Here is a 19,743-nt window from a genome sequence, read left to right on the forward strand (position 1 = left end):
GTCCGTCTCTATTATCAACAGTCTCCAGGTTACAGTCCAGAGTGTCCGTCTCTATTATCAACAGTCCCCAGGTTACAGTCCAGAGTGGTCGTCTCTATTATCAACAGTCCCCAGGTTACAGTCCAGAGTGTCCGTCTCTATTATCAACAGTCCCCAGGTTACAGTCCAGAGTGTCCGTCTCTATCATCAACAGTCCCCAGGTTACAGTCCAGAGTGGTCGTCTCTATTATCAACAGTCCCCAGGTTACAGTCCAGAGTGGCCGTCTCTATTATCAACAGTCCCCAGGTTACAGTCCAGAGTGGACTTCTCTATTATCAACAGTCCCCAGGTTACAGTCCATAGTGGCCGTCTCTATTATCAACAGTCCCCAGGTTACAGTCCAGAGTGGCCGTCTCTATTATCAACAGTCCCCAGGTTACAGTCCATAGTGGCCGTGTCTCCTTTGCTCACTGTCACAACAGGAGGCTTCTGTGTCACCACAGTCACACCACTGACACCTTGGAAATAAGAAGATGACATGTAGTAAAGAGAAACATACAGACTCATTATTAATAAACTAGGAAATAAAACCTCCAGGAAGTCAGACTCCTTACATGTTAGAGCAGTGATGAGAGTGCAGAGTGTCCCCAGCATGTTGTCAGTGTGTGGTGTGAACGGCCCTTACTGTCCAGCTGAGAGATGAGCAGGGTTGGAGTGTGAGGAGAGGAGAGGCTGCAGAACCCACCTATAAGGAGACAGACAGGGAGGACCAGAGGGAGGGGCCTCTGCAGGTAACCTATCACCAAGCCAGGGAGGACCAGAGGGAGGGGCCTCTACAGTTAACCAATCACTCTCTACTCTCAAACATACTGTATCTGGGTCTTCACAAGACCAACAGACAGATTTCTAAATAATATCTGGACGTATCCTATATCTTCATAACTGTGACATACATTTCAATTAGAGTCAATATTAAACTATAAAAAATGCAAATATTTGAGATAAGACTATTTCATAAACATATTGGATTTGTTTTGTTGCATTGTAAAGATCAGTATTATGTTTCTTCTCAGTTATGTTAGTTAGTTTAAATCAGCAGTTCATAATATGTATAATAATAACATTATAATAATATTATCTGGACCTGATAGTGGGGTTCTGAACTAACAGTACATCACTAAATGACTGATGATGTAATATGTCTCTACTGTAAACCAGGGGACTGACTATCATGGAGGTTGTCTGATACATGGAGTCTTCTGTTAGGACTGAACCTTCTGGAATATCACTTTATCATTCATGCTTTGTGACAACTAGGTGTAATTGTTAATGACAACATTCTAGTAAATGTGTGAAGGGTTTTGTGTAAAACACAAGCATGGAATGTTCTCCTACTGCAGACACACTGGTTCAGGATGACTTGACATTCAGTTAGTGTCTATATTCAGAACATCTGAAAGCAGAAGTGAGTGTGTTTGGTGAGGAGGTTTTTGTCATGGTGTATATCACTGTGATACGAGGGCAAAAGGAGAGTCATTCCGAGTCTGACAGTAATACACTGCTGAGTCTGTCTCTTCCACATTACTGATTATAAACTGATAATCCTTACCAGACGTGGCTTTAGATGTGAAACGATCAGAGGAGAAACCAGAACCATATTCATCAGGAGAGTCATTTGTGTAGTAAAACCTTAACACATACTGAGGAGCTCCTCCTGGAACCTGTTTATACCAGCTTACATAATTGACTTCATCTTTGGTAATGTCACAGTAAAAAGTAGCAGTCCCCTTTGTACTGACAGTCAGTACTGAAGGTGTCTGTGTCACTGCTTTCTGGCAACTGACATCTGTGGGAATCAAATACAATTTAAGACATGTAATCATACATGAATTAACAACTTCTAATGTCTTGTTTTGATTCATGTTGAACATATAGTAAATTCCTTACATGTTAGAGCAGTGATGAGAGTGCAGAGTGTCCCCAGCATGTTGTCAGTGTGTGGTGTGAAAGGCCCTTACTGTCCAGCTGAGAGATGAGCAGGGTTGGAGTGTGAGGAGAGGAGAGGCTGCAGAACCCACCTATAAGGAGACAGACAGGGAGGACCAGAGGGAGGGGCCTCTGAAGTTAACCAATCACCAGCTATTCTCATTGCTCTACATGAGGCCCTGTCTTCTTCACTGACTCATATTCTACCTCCATCAAACCATAACTGGAGTTTAATATCCTATACTAGTTCTACACAAGACTAACATAATGATGAGGTATCTAATCTCCTACCTCCATCAAACCATGAATGGAGTTTATTATCCTATACTAGTTCTACACAAGACTAACATAATTATGAGGTACTCAGGATGTCTCCCTATTCCCTTTATAGTGCACTACTGTTGACCAGAACCCAATGGGCCTTTGTCAAAAGTAGTGCACTATAAAGGGAACATAGTGCCATTTGGGACACATTTTCAGTTTCAGTCTACTCCTCTGGTCACCTGCAGACCCCCCCACCACCCCCTCCCCCCACACAGTTCTGAGAGGAGATAAAATAACCTCTTCATTTGCATGAAGCTATAAATAAGGAGAGGAGGAGGGGAGGGGAAGCAGGTGTGTCCTGGGGGAGAAGGGGAACAACACATCACTGCCTGTAACTCAGTGTCAGATCTAGGACACGTCCCTGGTGAATGACTCTGATAACTAGAGATAGTAGACATGAAACCATCAGCTGGTCTTTGGGTGGGACTGAAACCAGTGGGCTACAGACAGATGTTCCTGTTGTAAAGTACATGTAGATCTTTCCTCAGTCATTATTGGTGGTCCTATGTCCTCCTCTGCTGTACGTTGATAGAACTGCAGACTCTATTCTGATCACTGATGCACGATGGGGTGAATCCTAACTTCTAATTAAGGTGAATCTTTACTTAGTCATGCATTGATGCCAATGGGAGACTAAGTGAAAATGTGACTGAACTGCAAGTTAGGATTCTCCCCAATGTGAACAAGACCAGACTGAGTGAGGGCACCACCGAGGACAGATGTGAGGAACCAGATGAGGACACAGAGAGAGAAAATGGAACAGGACAAGGGTTCATGAGGACCAGAGGAAGAAGGGTCCCTAAACCTTAGTTAGACAGATATAGTCTCTCTCTACTACACCCATCCACTAGTACTAGAGGAAGGAGGGTCCCTAAACCTTAGTTAGACAGATATAGTCTCTCTACTACTACACCCATCCACTAGTACTAGAGGAAGGAGGGTCCCTAAACCTTAGTTAGACAGATATAGTCTCTCTCTACTACACCCATCCACTAGTACTAGAGGAAGGAGGGTCCCTAAACCTTGGTTAGACAGATATAGTCTCTCTCTACTACACCCATCCACTAGTACTAGAGGAAGGAGGGTCCCTAAACCTTAGTTAGACAGATATAGTCTCTCTACTACTACACCCATCCACTAGTACTAGAGGAAGGAGGGTCCCTAAACCTTAGTTAGACAGATATAGTCTCTCTCTACTACACCCATCCACTAGTACTAGAGGAAGGAGGGTCCCTAAACCTTGGTTAGACAGATATAGTCTCTCTACTACTACACCCATCCACTAGTACTAGAGGAAGAAGGGTCCCTAAACCTTAGTTAGACAGATATAGTCTCTCTACTACTACACCCATCCACTAGTACTAGAGGAAGGAGGGTCCCTAAACCTTAGTTAGACAGATATAGTCTCTCTCTACTACATCCATCCACTAGTACTAGAGGAAGGAGGGTCCCTAAACCTTGGTTAGACAGATATAGTCTCTCTCTACTACACCCATCCACTAGTACTAGAGGAAGAAGGGTCCCTAAACCTTAGTTAGACAGATATAGTCTCTCTACTACTACACCCATCCACTAGTACTAGAGGAAGGAGGGTCCCTAAACCTTAGTTAGACAGATATAGTCTCTCTACTACTACACCCATCCACTAGTACTAGAGGAAGGAGGGTCCCTAAACCTTAGTTAGACTGATATAGTCTCTCTACTACTACACCCATCCACTAGTACTAGAGGAAGGAGGGTCCCTAAACCTTAGTTAGACTGATATAGTCTCAACTACATCACTACACTCCTCTCTGAACCAGACCAACACAGAACTGAGCAGAGCTTTGTACTGACAACAGAGATATTGTACACTAACTTTCCATAACGTTATCATTTCTGAATGATTTGAAACAGCGTGATGGATTTAGTCTGGAAATTATTACAATGAACTACAACTATAATGAAATACAACTATAATGAAATACAACTGTTTGAGCCACAAGGTGGAAGCATATTATAATATTATATCTCTTGTTTTTCCCCCTGCTGGCAAAGATGTACGGAGAGAAAATATTCATGAGTAAAATGTTTTTGTACATTATAGTAAGACGTACGTTTATAACACTATTGAATATAAACTATGAATATATTGAATTTATCATGTTACTGTACTGTTTTAATTCTTCATACAGTGAAAAGTACAAGCAAATATTGCCTAGGAAATAATCAAGTTGCCTTTTCAAATTAACTATTTTAAATAGATTATTAAATATATACTTTCAGAATGTTCTTATAATACAATCATATCTGTTACGTTCCCCAGTTTTCTGTGTTGTGGTATGTATTTGAGTGTGTGTTTCAGGAGATAGCTTCCTGAGTTCTCCATGGCTAATTGATAATTGATAATAGAGCTGACCACGCCCCCTCGTCAAGCAGCTGACACTAATTACCTTTGCCACCTGAGGAATATAAAAGCCAGTGTTCTGTTCAGGAAAAGAGATCTTTTTGTGGAGGGAGAGAAATCATTAGAGAGAAGATTTTGGAAAGATTGGAGAGAGAGATCCTTGCTTGAGAATTTGATTGTGATAAAGTGTTGGTTGTTTCTCAGAGATTTGGTATGTACTATATAAGTTGTTGCTGAGGGAGCTGATTGGTTATGTCATGTGTTATAGGACGCACTGTTTTGATTATTGAAATTGTTTGTTAATAATTGTTCTGTTTCATTTGTTCCCAGGGGGGAAGGAGAAGGCACTTTGGGAGTGCTTAGGCAAGAGGCCCGCGGGCATACATATACCCGTAGTATATTCATTGTCTAGGCACACTAGGTAAGACCTGGGCGGACCACCCCCTGTATTTTGGTTAGGGCACCAGGTGGTGCTAAGATAGGTAAGTGGTGGGTAGGCAGGTTAGATAGGAAAGGGGGAAGTTTTGATATTTACTTTCTTTGCTTTGGTTCCGTCCAGCCCCTTTTCCCCATATTACCGTAAGGAAATAAATCCTAGTAACGGTAAAATCTGCCTTTGTCGTCCTTACTCACGCCTACAGTCCATACCTCTTACACTTCACGGGGAGTTGAGTTGCAGCAGGGAGTTGCGTTCCCTCTTCTCAGAGGCGTGCGTAACAATATCACAGTAATGAAGGTTCTCAATAATGTGAAGTTGTAATTTAAACCTCTGGTCCATCTCTGGTTATTCATTAACATTACAGTAAACCTGCTCTACATCCTGGATATCTAGATCAACTATTTCTGGATCTGGACTAAAGTCAGAGAGCAGGCTGCTCTATTTGAGTTCAGTTAAACTCCCCCTCATTTAGTGCTGCTAACAGTGATGTTCATCAACATGCTCAAATACAAACACTTGTTCTTTAGAATGTTCTTTATTTAATATCCACAATACAGCAAAGCTCTAACTATTCCTCTATTATACATCTGCAAAGCAACCCATTTCAAATATACAGAGTCTACTTATCATGTAGCCTATGATATCAGTGTGATTAGCTATTTATCTTTTATGGAACATATTGTATATATGCAGGTTAAACTTCTAATGCATTAACAATAACTTGAAAAGTGATGTAGAAAATCAAATGGACATTACAATGGTTCTCAGGCTATTCAGTGCTGCATACAGACTTCTTGATGTCTTTCTCAGCGAACTTGGAGCCCGCGGTGACTTTACATGAGAACACTTTGTCCTGGTTCCATTCTGACGTGTCAACGGTCAGACAGCTGCTGAGTTGGAACGTCTTGTCGGCTTGCGGCACCGGGCCACTCGTAGCGATGCCGCCGGTGACCCGATTCCCTCCCGCGGTCCAGCTGACATCAGCGTAGCCCATGGCCATCTGACTGGCCAGACACACCAGGGTGACTTTGCTGGACTTCAACTCATCGCTGGACGGAGGGAAGATGGTCAAGACAGGCGGAGGGAGGGTAGAGTCTGGACCAATGGAATGAGCAGAATAAATATTACACAAAATCATTTGATAAATTAGTAGAATGAAACAGGGTTGTGTGATTATACTGTAGAATAAAAAATATTACATTTTCTCAAAGGCTACAAACAATTAACATGTTGGGCTCATAAATGAAAAGGCACTAAAACCATGTAATTCTATTGTTACATATTACTCATATGTCTGTTTGTAGCTGGACTTATTTAGAAACTTTCTAAGTAACTCTCCATATGTGACTTTTCAGAGGTAAAGCAGATTTCTGTGCAAGTGGATAATGAGTTCAGATCTCTACGTTTAAACATAATCAAGAAGTCAGATGTGCTGAATGAGGGATACAATCAAACATATATCCTACTACTAGTCAACCAGCAAACGGAGTTACCAACTGTAATGTAGTAGCCTGCAATGTAATGAAGCATGTAGCAATATTGTGTGTAACTACCATATACATGGTTTTATCATTATTTAATATAACATGGGACCAACATTTTAAAGGTTCATACAACTTTATGTAGACTTCACATTCAAATCTACCTCTGAGTAAATATATTATTATTGTATGAGACATTATAAATGAGTAGTGTTGTCAAGTGACAGCAGTAACCTACATGGTCAAATAGTCCATCACGTTTCTTAAGTTTAAATGTGAAATCAACAACTACAGATATACTGTAGGCTATGAAGCTGTCACATGGTGTCCATGACTCTTGATAATCAGTCTACAAAGTAGGTTATTTACACTAAATAAATATGAAAAAATAATATAATGTTAAGTACTTTAACTTTATTAACTATTATGTATTACAAAAACCCATTTTAAAAAACCATATAAGGTTAAAAGAAAGGGTACTCACCAGTAACAATGTCACGTTCCTGACCTGTTTTCTGTTGTTTTGTATGTGTTTAGTTGGTCAGGACGTGAGCTGGGTGGGAATTCTATGTTGTGTGTCTAGTTTGTCTGTTTCTATGTCCAGCCTAATATGGTTCTCAATCAGAGGCAGATGGTAATCGTTGTCCCTGATTGAGAATCATATATAGGAGGCTTGTTTTGTGTTGGGATTTGGTGGGTGTTTGTTACCTGTCTCTGTGTTTGTGTTCTGCACCAGATAGGTCTGTATCGGTTTTGCACATTTGTTATTTTGTATGTTGTTTGTAGTGTTTCACTTGTTCTTTTATTAAACATGTTGAACACTAGCCGCGCTGCACTTTGGTCCTCTCCTTCACCTATGGAAGAAAGCCGTTACAGAAACACCCACCAAACCCGGACCAAGCAGCGTGGCAACGGGCAGCAGCAACAGCAGCAGCAGTACAAGGAGGAATGGACATGGGAGGAGATTCTGGACGGAGAAGGACCCTGGGCAGAGCCAGAGGAGTGTCGCCGTCCCAAAGCGGAGCTGGAGGCATCAAAAGCGGAGAGGCGGCATTATGAGGCGCTTGCAAGGCAGAGTGGCTGGAAACCCGAGAGGCTCACCCAAAAATTTCTTGGGGGGGGGGCTAAATGGGAGTGTGGCGAAGCCGGGTTGGATACCTGAGCCAACTCCCCGGGCTTACCGTGGAGTGAGAGGGCGTCGTACTGGTCAGACACCGTGTTATGCGGTAAAGCGCACGGTGTCCCCAGTACGCGTGCTTAGCCCAGTGCGGGCTATTCCACCTTGCCGCACTGGGAGGGCTAGGTTGGGCATCGAGCCGGATGTCATGAAGCCGGCCCAACGTATCTGGCCTCCAGTACGTCTCCTCGGGCCGGCGTACATGGCACCAGCCTTACAGGTGGTGTCCCCGGTTCGCCTGCATAGCCCAGTGCGGGTTATTCCACCTCGCCGCACTGGCAGGGCTACGGGGACCATTCAACCTGGTAAGGTTGGAGAGGCTCGGTGCTCAAGAGCGCGTGTCCTCCTTCACGGTCCGGTATATCCGGCGCCACCTTCCCGCCCCAGACCAGTACCACCAGTGCCTACACCACGCACCAGGCTTCCAGTGCATCTCCAGAGCCCTGTTCCTCCTCCCCGCACTCGCCCTGAGGTGCGTGCCCTCAGCCCGGTACCTCCAGTTCCGGCACCACGCATCAGGCCTATTGTGCGTCTCAGCCGGCCAGAGTCATCCGTCTGCCCAGCGCCGTCTGAGCCATCCGTCTGCCCAGCGCCGTCTGAGCCATCCGTCTGCCCAGCGCCGTCTGAGCCATCCGTCTGCCCAGCGCCGTCTGAGCCATCCGTCTGCCCAGCGCCGTCTGAGCCATCCGTCTGCCCAGCGCCGTCTGAGCCATCCGTTTGCCCAGCGCCGTCTGAGCCATCCGTCTGCCCAGCGCCATCTGAGCCATCCGTCTGCCCAGCGCCATCTGAGCCATCTGTCTGCCCAGCGCCATCTGAGTCATCCGTCTGCCACGAGCCATTATAGCCGCCCGTCTGTCCCGAGCCATTAGAGCCGTCCGTCAGTCAGGAGCCGCTAGAGCCGTCCGTCAGTCAGGAGCTGCCAGAGACGCCAGCCAGTCAGGAGCTGCCAGAGACGCCAGCCAGTCAGGAGCTGCCAGAGACGCCAGCCAGTCAGGAGCTGCCAGAGACGCCAGCCAGTCAGGAGCTGCCAGAGCTGCCCTACAGTCATGAGCTGCCCTACAGTCATGAGCTGCCCTACAGTCATGAGCTGCCCTACAGTCATGAGCTGCCCTCCAGTCATGAGCTGCCCTCCAGTCATGAGCTGCCCTCCAGTCATGAGCTGCCCTCCAGTCATGAGCTGCCCTACAGTCATGAGCTGCCCTACAGTCATGAGCTGCCCTACAGTCATGAGCTGCCCTACAGTCATGAGCGGTCACCCAGTCCGGAGCTGCCACTCAGTCCGGAGCTGCCATTCAGTCCGGAGCTGCCATTCAGTCCGGAGCTGCCACTCAGTCCGGAGCTGCCATTCAGTCCGGAGCTGCCACTCAGTCCGGAGCTGCCACTCAGTCCGGAGCTGCCACTCAGTCCGGAGCTGCCACTCAGTCCGGAGCTGCCACTCAGTCCGGAGCTGCCATTAGTCCGGAGTTGCCCCTCTGTCCTGAGCTACCTCTCTGTCCTGAGCTACCTCTCTGTCCTGAGCTACCTCTCTGTCCTGAGCTACCTCTCTGTCCTGAGCTACCTCTCTGTCCTGAGCTACCTCCTAAATCATGTGGGGGCCTTGGGGAGGATTCTTAGGCCAAGGTCGTGGGCGAGGGTCGCCACTCAAAGGACGCTAAGGAGGGGGACAAAGACAGTGGTGGAGTGGTGTCCTCGTCCTGCGCCGGAGCCGCCACCGCGGACAGATGCCCACCCAGACCCTCCCCTTGAGTTTTAGGGGTGCGCCCGGAGTTCGCACCTTGAGGGGGGGGTTCTGTCACGTTCCTGACCTGTTTTCTGTTGTTTTGTATGTGTTTAGTTGGTCAGGACGTGAGCTGGGTGGGAATTCTATGTTGTGTGTCTAGTTTGTCTGTTTCTATGTCCAGCCTAATATGGTTCTCAATCAGAGGCAGATGGTAATCGTTGTCCCTGATTGAGAATCATATATAGGAGGCTTGTTTTGTGTTGGGATTTGGTGGGTGTTTGTTACCTGTCTCTGTGTTTGTGTTCTGCACCAGATAGGTCTGTATCGGTTTTGCACATTTGTTATTTTGTATGTTGTTTGTAGTGTTTCACTTGTTCTTTTATTAAACATGTTGAACACTAGCCGCGCTGCACTTTGGTCCTCTCCTTCACCTATGGAAGAAAGCCGTTACAAACAAAGAGCTTGGTTCCTTGTCCGAATACCACAGTGATTCAGTTTGTATACACAGCCGTACAAAAACCTCCTCACTCTCTCTACTGAGAGGACAGGAACTGAAACATCCCATTCAGACAGAGCTTCACTCTCTCTACTGAGAGGACAGGAACTGAAACATCCCATTCAGACAGAGCTTCACTCTCTCTACTGAGAGGACAGGAACTGAAACATCCCATTCAGACAGAGCTTCACTCTCTCTACTGAGAGGACAGGAACTGAAACATCCCATTCAGACAGAGCTTCACTCCCTCTACTGAGAGGACAGGAACTGAAACATCCCATTCAGACAGAGCTTCACTCTCTCTACTGAGAGGACAGGAACTGAAACATCCCATTCAGACAGAGCTTCACTCTCTCTACTGAGAGGACAGGAACTGAAACATCCCATTCAGACAGAGCTTCACTCTCTCTACTGAGAGGACAGGAACTGAAACATCCCATTCAGACAGAGCTTCACTCTCTCTACTGAGAGGACAGGAACTGAAACATCCCATTCAGACAGAGCTTCACTCTCTCTACTGAGAGGACAGGAACTGAAACATCCCATTCAGACAGAGCTTCACTCTCTCTACTGAGAGGACAGGAACTGAAACATCCCATTCAGACAGAGCTTCACTCTCTCTACTGAGAGGACAGGAACTGAAACATCCCATTCAGACAGAGCTTCAATCTCACTACAAACATCTCTTGTTTTTCTAGAGTTCCTCTCTATGAAGTAACAGTATATAGTATAGCATCATATTCTGCTGTTGGTGTCTGGTCCTTTTGAATCCATCAGTTAAAGCACTATCCATATGATGCAGTATTGACCTGAGGATGATGATGATGATGATGATGATGATGATGGTGGTGGTGGTGGTGATGATGATGGTGATGATGATGGTGATGATGATGATGATGATGATGATGGTGGTGGTGGTGGTGATGATGATGGTGATGATGATGGTGATGATGATGATGATGATGGTGGTGGTGGTGGTGGTGGTGATGATGATGGTGATGCTGATGCTGATGATGATGATGATCACAACAAGAGAAACAACATCAGTTTCCTTTCAGACAATGTCTTCTTATAATCTTTTTGACATGTAGGAATGAATGGTTCTTCCATTTCCAGATCTCCCATTGTGACATGTATATATTGTTATAATAATCACTGACCAACTGCTGTTTCTTAGAGTTCACCCCACTGCCACGCATGAAGCAGAAGTGAGTGTATTTGGTGAGGAGGTTTTTGTCATGGTGTTTATCACAGTGATAGGAAAGTCATTTTGAGTCTGACAGTAATACACTGCTGAGTCTGTCTCCTCCACATTGTTAATAATCAAACAATAATCCGATTTAGACTGATGATTAAATGTGAATTTAGGAGAGGAGAAACCAGAACCATATTCTACAGAGCTCCAACCAGTGTGGTACCACCTTAACACGTGCTGAGGGACTCCTCCTGGAACCTGCTTATACCAACCAGCAATATTATCAACAGTCCCCAGGTTACAGTCCAGAGTGGCCGTCTCTATTATCAACAGTCCCCAGGTTACAGTCCAGAGTGGCCGTCTCTACTATCAACAGTCCCCAGGTTACAGTCCAGAGAGGCCGTCTCTATTATCAACAGTCCCCAGGTTACAGTCCAGAGTGGCCGTCTCTATTATCAACAGTCCCCAGGTTACAGTCCATAGTGGCCGTCTCTATTATCAACAGTTCCCAGGTTACAGTCCAGAGTGGCCATCTCTATCATCAACAGTCCCCAGGTTACAGTCCAGAGTGGCCATCTCTATCATCAACAGTCACCAGGTTACAGTCCAGAGTGGCCATCTCTATCATCAACAGTCCCCAGGTTACAGTCCAGAGTGGCCGTCTCTATCATCAACAGTCCCCAGGTTACAGTCCAGAGTGGCCATCTCTATCATCAACAGTCACCAGGTTACAGTCCAGAGTGGCCATCTCTATCATCAACAGTCCCCAGGTTACAGTCCAGAGTGGCCGTCTCTATTATCAACAGACCCCAGGTTACCATCCATAGTGGCCAACTCTATTATCAACAGTTCCCAGGTTACAGTCCAGAGTGGCCGTCTCTATTATCAACAGTACCCAGGTTACAGTCCAGAGTGGCCATCTCTATCATCAACAGTCACCAGGTTACAGTCCAGAGTGGCCATCTCTATCATCAACAGTCCCCAGGTTACAGTCCATAGTGGCCGTCTCTATTATCAACAGTTCCCAGGTTACAGTCCAGAGTGGCCATCTCTATCATCAACAGTCCCCAGGTTACAGTCCAGAGTGGCCGTCTCTATTATCAACAGTCCCCAGGTTACAGTCCAGAGTGGCCGTCTCTATTATCAACAGTCCCCAGGTTACAGTCCAGAGTGGCCGTCTCTATCATCAACAGTCCCCAGGTTACAGTCCATAGTGGCCGTCTCTATCATCAACAGTCCCCAGGTTACAGTCCATAGTGGCCGTCTCTATTATCAACAGTCCCCAGGTTACAGTCCAGAGTGGCCGTCTCTATTATCAACAGTCCCCAGGTTACAGTCCATAGTGGCCGTCTCTACTATCAACAGTCCCCAGGTTACAGTCCATAGTGGCCATCTCTATTATCAACAGTCCCCAGGTTACAGTCCAGAGTGGCCGTCTCTATTATCAACAGTCACCAGGTTACAGTCCAGAGTGGCCGTCTCTATTATCAACAGTCCCCAGGTTATAGTCCAGAGTGGCCTTCTCTATTATCAACAGTCCCCAGGTTACAGTCCAGAGTGGCCGTCTCTATTATCAACAGTCCCCAGGTTACAGTCCAGAGTGGCCGTCTCTACTATCAACAGTCCCCAGGTTACAGTCCAGAGTGGCCGTCTCTACTATCAACAGTCCCCAGGTTACAGTCCAGAGTGGCCGTCTCTACTATCAACAGTCCCCAGGTTACAGTCCAGAGTGGCCGTCTCTATTATCAACAGTCCCCAGGTTACAGTCCAGAGTGGCCGTGTCTAATATCAACAGTCCCCAGGTTACAGTCCAGAGTGCCCGTCTCTATTATCAATAGTCCCCAGGTTACAGTCCAGAGTGGCCGTCTCTATTATCAACAGTCCCCAGGTTACAGTCCAGAGTGGCCGTCTCTATTATCAACAGTCCCCAGGTTACAGTCCAGAGTGCCCGTCTCTATTATCAACAGTCCCCAGGTTACAGTCCAGAGTGGCCGTCTCTATCATCAACAGTCCCCAGGTTACAGTCCAGAGTGGCCGTGTCTAATTATCAACAGTCCCCAGGTTACAGTCCAGAGTGCCCGTCTCTATTATCAATAGTCCCCAGGTTACAGTCCAGAGTGGCCCGTCTCTATTATCAACAGTCCCCAGGTTACAGTCCAGAGTGCCCGTCTCTATTATCAACAGTCCCCAGGTTACAGTCCAGAGTGCCCGTCTCTATTATCAACAGTCCCCAGGTTACAGTCCAGAGTGCCCGTCTCTATTATCAACAGTCCCCAGGTTACAGTCCAGAGTGCCCGTCTCTATTATCAACAGTCCCCAGGTTACAGTCCAGAGTGCCCGTCTCTATTATCAACAGTCCCCAGGTTACAGTCCAGAGTGGCCGTCTCTATTATCAACAGTCCCCAGGTTACAGTCCAGAGTGCCCGTCTCTATTATCAACAGTCCCCAGGTTACAGTCCAGAGTGCCCGTCTCTATTATCAACAGTCCCCAGGTTACAGTCCAGAGTGGCCGTCTCTACTATCAACAGTCCCCAGGTTACAGTCCAGAGTGCCCGTCTCTATTATCAACAGTCCCCAGGTTAAAGTCCAGAGTGGCCGTCTCTATTATCAACAGACCCCAGGTTACAGTCCAGAGTGGTCGTCTCTATTATCAACAGTCCCCAGGTTACAGTCCAGAGTGCCCGTCTCTATTATCAACAGTCCCCAGGTTACAGTCCAGAGTGGCCGTCTCTATTATCAACAGTCCCCAGGTTACAGTCCATAGTGGCCGTCTCTATTATCAACAGTTCCCAGGTTACAGTCCAGAGTGGCCATCTCTATCATCAACAGTCCCCAGGTTACAGTCCAGAGTGGCCATCTCTATCATCAACAGTCACCAGGTTACAGTCCAGAGTGGCCATCTCTATCATCAACAGTCCCCAGGTTACAGTCCAGAGTGGCCGTCTCTATCATCAACAGTCCCCAGGTTACAGTCCAGAGTGGCCATCTCTATCATCAACAGTCACCAGGTTACAGTCCAGAGTGGCCATCTCTATCATCAACAGTCCCCAGGTTACAGTCCAGAGTGGCCGTCTCTATTATCAACAGACCCCAGGTTACCATCCATAGTGGCCAACTCTATTATCAACAGTTCCCAGGTTACAGTCCAGAGTGGCCGTCTCTATTATCAACAGTACCCAGGTTACAGTCCAGAGTGGCCATCTCTATCATCAACAGTCACCAGGTTACAGTCCAGAGTGGCCATCTCTATCATCAACAGTCCCCAGGTTACAGTCCATAGTGGCCGTCTCTATTATCAACAGTTCCCAGGTTACAGTCCAGAGTGGCCATCTCTATCATCAACAGTCCCCAGGTTACAGTCCAGAGTGGCCGTCTCTATTATCAACAGTCCCCAGGTTACAGTCCAGAGTGGCCGTCTCTACTATCAACAGTCCCCAGGTTACAGTCCAGAGTGCCCGTCTCTATTATCAACAGTCCCCAGGTTAAAGTCCAGAGTGGCCGTCTCTATTATCAACAGACCCCAGGTTACAGTCCAGAGTGGTCGTCTCTATTATCAACAGTCCCCAGGTTACAGTCCAGAGTGCCCGTCTCTATTATCAACAGTCCCCAGGTTACAGTCCAGAGTGGCCGTCTCTATTATCAACAGTCCCCAGGTTACAGTCCATAGTGGCCGTCTCTATTATCAACAGTTCCCAGGTTACAGTCCAGAGTGGCCATCTCTATCATCAACAGTCCCCAGGTTACAGTCCAGAGTGGCCATCTCTATCATCAACAGTCACCAGGTTACAGTCCAGAGTGGCCATCTCTATCATCAACAGTCCCCAGGTTACAGTCCAGAGTGGCCGTCTCTATCATCAACAGTCCCCAGGTTACAGTCCAGAGTGGCCATCTCTATCATCAACAGTCACCAGGTTACAGTCCAGAGTGGCCATCTCTATCATCAACAGTCCCCAGGTTACAGTCCAGAGTGGCCGTCTCTATTATCAACAGACCCCAGGTTACCATCCATAGTGGCCAACTCTATTATCAACAGTTCCCAGGTTACAGTCCAGAGTGGCCGTCTCTATTATCAACAGTACCCAGGTTACAGTCCAGAGTGGCCATCTCTATCATCAACAGTCACCAGGTTACAGTCCAGAGTGGCCATCTCTATCATCAACAGTCACCAGGTTACAGTCCATAGTGGCCGTCTCTATCATCAACAGTCCCCAGGTTACAGTCCATAGTGGCCGTCTCTATTATCAACAGTCCCCAGGTTACAGTCCAGAGTGGCCGTCTCTATTATCAACAGTCCCCAGGTTACAGTCCAGAGTGGCCGTCTCTACTATCAACAGTCCCCAGGTTACAGTCCATAGTGGCCATCTCTATTATCAACAGTCCCCAGGTTACAGTCCAGAGTGGCCGTCTCTATTATCAACAGTCACCAGGTTACAGTCCAGAGTGGCCGTCTCTATTATCAACAGTCCCCAGGTTATAGTCCAGAGTGGCCTTCTCTATTATCAACAGTCCCCAGGTTACAGTCCAGAGTGGCCATCTCTATTATCAACAGTCCCCAGGTTACAGTCCAGAGTGGCCGTCTCTACTATCAACAGTCCCCAGGTTACAGTCCAGAGTGGCCGTCTCTACTATCAACAGTCCCCAGGTTACAGTCCAGAGTGGCCGTCTCTATTATCAACAGTCCCCAGGTTACAGTCCAGAGTGGCCGTGTCTAATATCAACAGTCCCCAGGTTACAGTCCAGAGTGCCCGTCTCTATTATCAATAGTCCCCAGGTTACAGTCCAGAGTGGCCGTCTCTATTATCAACAGTCCCCAGGTTACAGTCCAGAGTGCCCGTCTCTATTATCAACAGTCCCCAGGTTACAGTCCAGAGTGGCCGTCTCTATCATCAACAGTCCCCAGGTTACAGTCCAGAGTGGCCGTGTCTAATATCAACAGTCCCCAGGTTACAGTCCAGAGTGCCCGTCTCTATTATCAATAGTCCCCAGGTTACAGTCCAGAGTGGCCGTCTCTATTATCAACAGTCCCCAGGTTACAGTCCAGAGTGCCCGTCTCTATTATCAACAGTCCCCAGGTTACAGTCCAGAGTGCCCGTCTCTATTATCAACAGTCCCCAGGTTACAGTCCAGAGTGCCCGTCTCTATTATCAACAGTCCCCAGGTTACAGTCCAGAGTGCCCGTCTCTATTATCAACAGTCCCCAGGTTACAGTCCAGAGTGCCCGTCTCTATTATCAACAGTCCCCAGGTTACAGTCCAGAGTGGCCGTCTCTATTATCAACAGTCCCCAGGTTACAGTCCAGAGTGCCCGTCTCTATTATCAACAGTCCCCAGGTTACAGTCCAGAGTGCCCGTCTCTATTATCAACAGTCCCCAGGTTACAGTCCAGAGTGGCCGTCTCTACTATCAACAGTCCCCAGGTTACAGTCCAGAGTGCCCGTCTCTATTATCAACAGTCCCCAGGTTAAAGTCCAGAGTGGCCGTCTCTATTATCAACAGACCCCAGGTTACAGTCCAGAGTGGTCGTCTCTATTATCAACAGTCCCCAGGTTACAGTCCAGAGTGCCCGTCTCTATTATCAACAGTCCCCAGGTTACAGTGGCCGTCTCTCCTTTCCTCACCGTTACAACAATTGGCTTCTGTGTCACCACAGTCACACCACTGACACCTGGGAAATAATAAGATGACATGTAGTGAAGAGAAACATACAGACTCATTATCAATAAACCAGGAAGTAAAACCTCCGGGAAGTCAGACTTCTTACATGTTAGAGCAGTGATGAGAGTGCAGAGTGTCCCCAGCATGTTGTCAGTGTGTGGTGTGAACGACCTGTCCAGCTGAGAGATGAGCAGGGTTGGAGTGTGAGGAGAGGAGAGGCTGCAGGACCCACCTATAAGGAGACAGACAGGGAGGACCACTGGGAGGGGCCTCTGTAGTTAACCTATCACCAAACCAGGGAGGACCAGAGGGAGGGGCCTCTATATCTCACCCTATCAACTTCTGTATGATGGACATTTAATAAATTTAAATTACTGTAACTATTCAACAATCAAAAATATCAATATTTTATATTGGACTAACAACAACCATATGGGATCATTTTGGTTACACTGAAAAGAGCAGTATTTGGTTTCATTTGAGTTATGTTGGTAAGTTTCCTTAAAATCAGCATGTCATAATATAGATAATAACATTATAATAATATTATCTGGACCTGATAGTGGGGTTCTGAACTAACAGTACGTCACTAAATGACTGTTGATGTAATATGTCTCTACTGTAAACCAGGGGACTGACTATCATGGAGGTTGTCTGATACATGGAGTCTTCTGTTAAAACTGAACCTTCTGGAATATCACTTTATCATTCATGCTTTGTGACAACTAGGTGTAATTGTTAATGACAACATTCTAGTAAATGTGTGAAGGGTTTTGTGTAAAACACAAGCATGGAATGTTCTCCTACTGCAGACATACTGGTTCAGGATGACTTGACATTCAGTTAGTGTCTATATTCAGAACATCTGAAAGCAGAAGTGAGTGTGTTTGGTGGGGAGGTTTTTGTCATGGTGTATATCACTGTGATACTTGCGCATAAGGAGAGTCATTCCGAGTCTGACAGTAATACACTGCTGAGTCTGTCTCCTCCACATTACTGATTATAAACTGATAATCCTTATCAGACGTGGCTTTAGATGTGAAACGATCAGAGGAGAAACCAGAACCATATTCATCAGGAGAGGCATGAGTACGGTAAAACCTTAACACATACTGAGGAGCTCCTCCTGGAACCTGTTTATACCAGCTTACGTAATTGCCTTCATGTTTGGTAATGTCACAGTAAAAAGTAGCAGTCCCCTTTGTACTGACAGTCAGTACTGAAGGTGTCTGTGTCACTGCTTTCTGGCAACTGACATCTGTGGGAATTAAACACACCATTTATTAAGACAATTAATCATACATGAATGTAAAACTTCATTGGCATTGTTTTTAGATTCAGAATGAACAAACAGTAAATTCCTTACATGTTAGAGCAGTGATGAGAGTGCAGAGTGTCCCCAGCATGTTGTCAGTGTGTGGTGTGAACGGCCCTTACTGTCCAGCTGAGAGATGAGCAGGGTTGGAGTGTGAGGAGAGGAGAGGCTGCAGAACCCACCTATAAGGAGACAGACAGGGAGGACTAGAGGGAGGGACCTCTACAGTTAACCAATCACCAGCTACTCTCATTGCTCTACATGAGGACCTGTCTTCATCACTGACTCATATTCTACCTCCATCAAACCATAACTGTAGTTTAATATCCTATACTAGTTCTACACAGGACCAACATAATGATGAGGTACTCAATTTTAGTCCCAAATGTCTCCCTAATCCTTTTATAGTGGACTACTGTTGACCAGAACCCAATGAGACTTTGTCATAAGTAGTGCACTGTAAAGGGAATAGAGTGCAATTAGGGACATAGTCTCAGTTTTTGTCCTCTCCCCCCACACACACAGTTCTGAGAGGAGATAAAACAACCTCTTAATTTACATGAAGCTATAAATAAGGGGAGGAGGGGAAGCAGGTGTCCTGGGGGAGAAAGGGGGAGAAAGGGAGCAACACATCACTGCCTGTAACTCAGTGTCAGAGCGAGAACACGTCCCTGGTGAATGACTCTGATAACTAGAGATAGTAGACATGAAACTATCAGCTGGTCTTTGGGTGGGACTGAAACCAGTGGTCTACAGACAGCTGTTCCTGTTGTAAAGTACATGTAGATCTTTCCTCAGTCATTATTGGTGGTTGTATGTCCTCCTCTGCTGTACGTTGATAGAACTGCAGCCTCTGTTCTGATCACTGATGCAGAATATGAAACACAGCATGACATGACCCTCTATATGTTGGACCAATTCTAACTTCCACTTAAGGGGATACTTTACCATCCCTTCTAATTTTGGCAATGAGGCCCTTTATATACTTCCCCAGAGTCAGATGGACTTGTTCATACCATTTGTATTTCTCTGTGTCCAGTTTGAAGGAAGTTAGTTAGTTTAGTCAGTCAATGTTAACTAGCGTTTCCCATAGACTTCCAGTCATTGTGCGATCTTCATCTGACTCTGGGGAAGTAGATAAAGGACCTCATTGAGTGTTTACTTAGTCATGGATTGATGCCAATTGGAGACTAAGTGAAGACCAGACTTATACAGTTGTAATTCATGCTGAAATGATACTGAGTCCAACATCTAATATTAATACTAGAGAACAGTTTAAACCATGTAATAATGACAGCTTCAAACTCTCTAAACATTGACCTGTCATTCCTGCATCCTCAGTTAAAATGGAGGCCGGTGTTTTAGTCTGAAATACCTGGATGCTTCTCTTTCTCTCCGCCTAACTTCTGTAACTTTCTCTCCCTCCTCTGTGTCTCTAAGTGTCCATAGTTCCACTCCACATCCCTCCACCCTCTATCTTGGTTCAATAGTTTCCAGATTCCACCTCATTCAGTGCTGTGAAAAATTCTGCCTACATTTCCATCATATTAACCACAGGCTCTTCAATGTAAGGCTACAGTCAACTGTTAG

The 19,743-nt window shown here is 46.2% G+C and overlaps 1 long non-coding RNA gene and 1 gene segment (V, D, J or C); both read right to left on the minus strand.

Moving 5' to 3' along the window:
• Positions 1-377: 377 nt before the first annotated feature.
• LOC120043763 lies at positions 378-2,044 on the minus strand. Its single transcript, XR_005476508.1, has 4 exons — positions 1,928-2,044; positions 1,682-1,826; positions 595-725; positions 378-498 (listed from the first exon to the last, which is right to left on the minus strand). It is a non-coding gene; the product is annotated as an uncharacterized LOC120043763 (long non-coding RNA).
• A 3,840-nt stretch (positions 2,045-5,884) lies between these two features.
• Positions 5,885-12,009, minus strand: LOC120044144. The segment is given in 2 exon segments: positions 5,885-6,210; positions 12,003-12,009. Coding segments are annotated over 2 exon segments (333 nt in total).
• Positions 12,010-19,743: the final 7,734 nt, after the last annotated feature.

Source organism: Salvelinus namaycush, chromosome 3, assembly GCF_016432855.1.
Source record: "Salvelinus namaycush isolate Seneca chromosome 3, SaNama_1.0, whole genome shotgun sequence".
Lineage (NCBI taxonomy): Eukaryota > Metazoa > Chordata > Actinopteri > Salmoniformes > Salmonidae > Salvelinus > Salvelinus namaycush.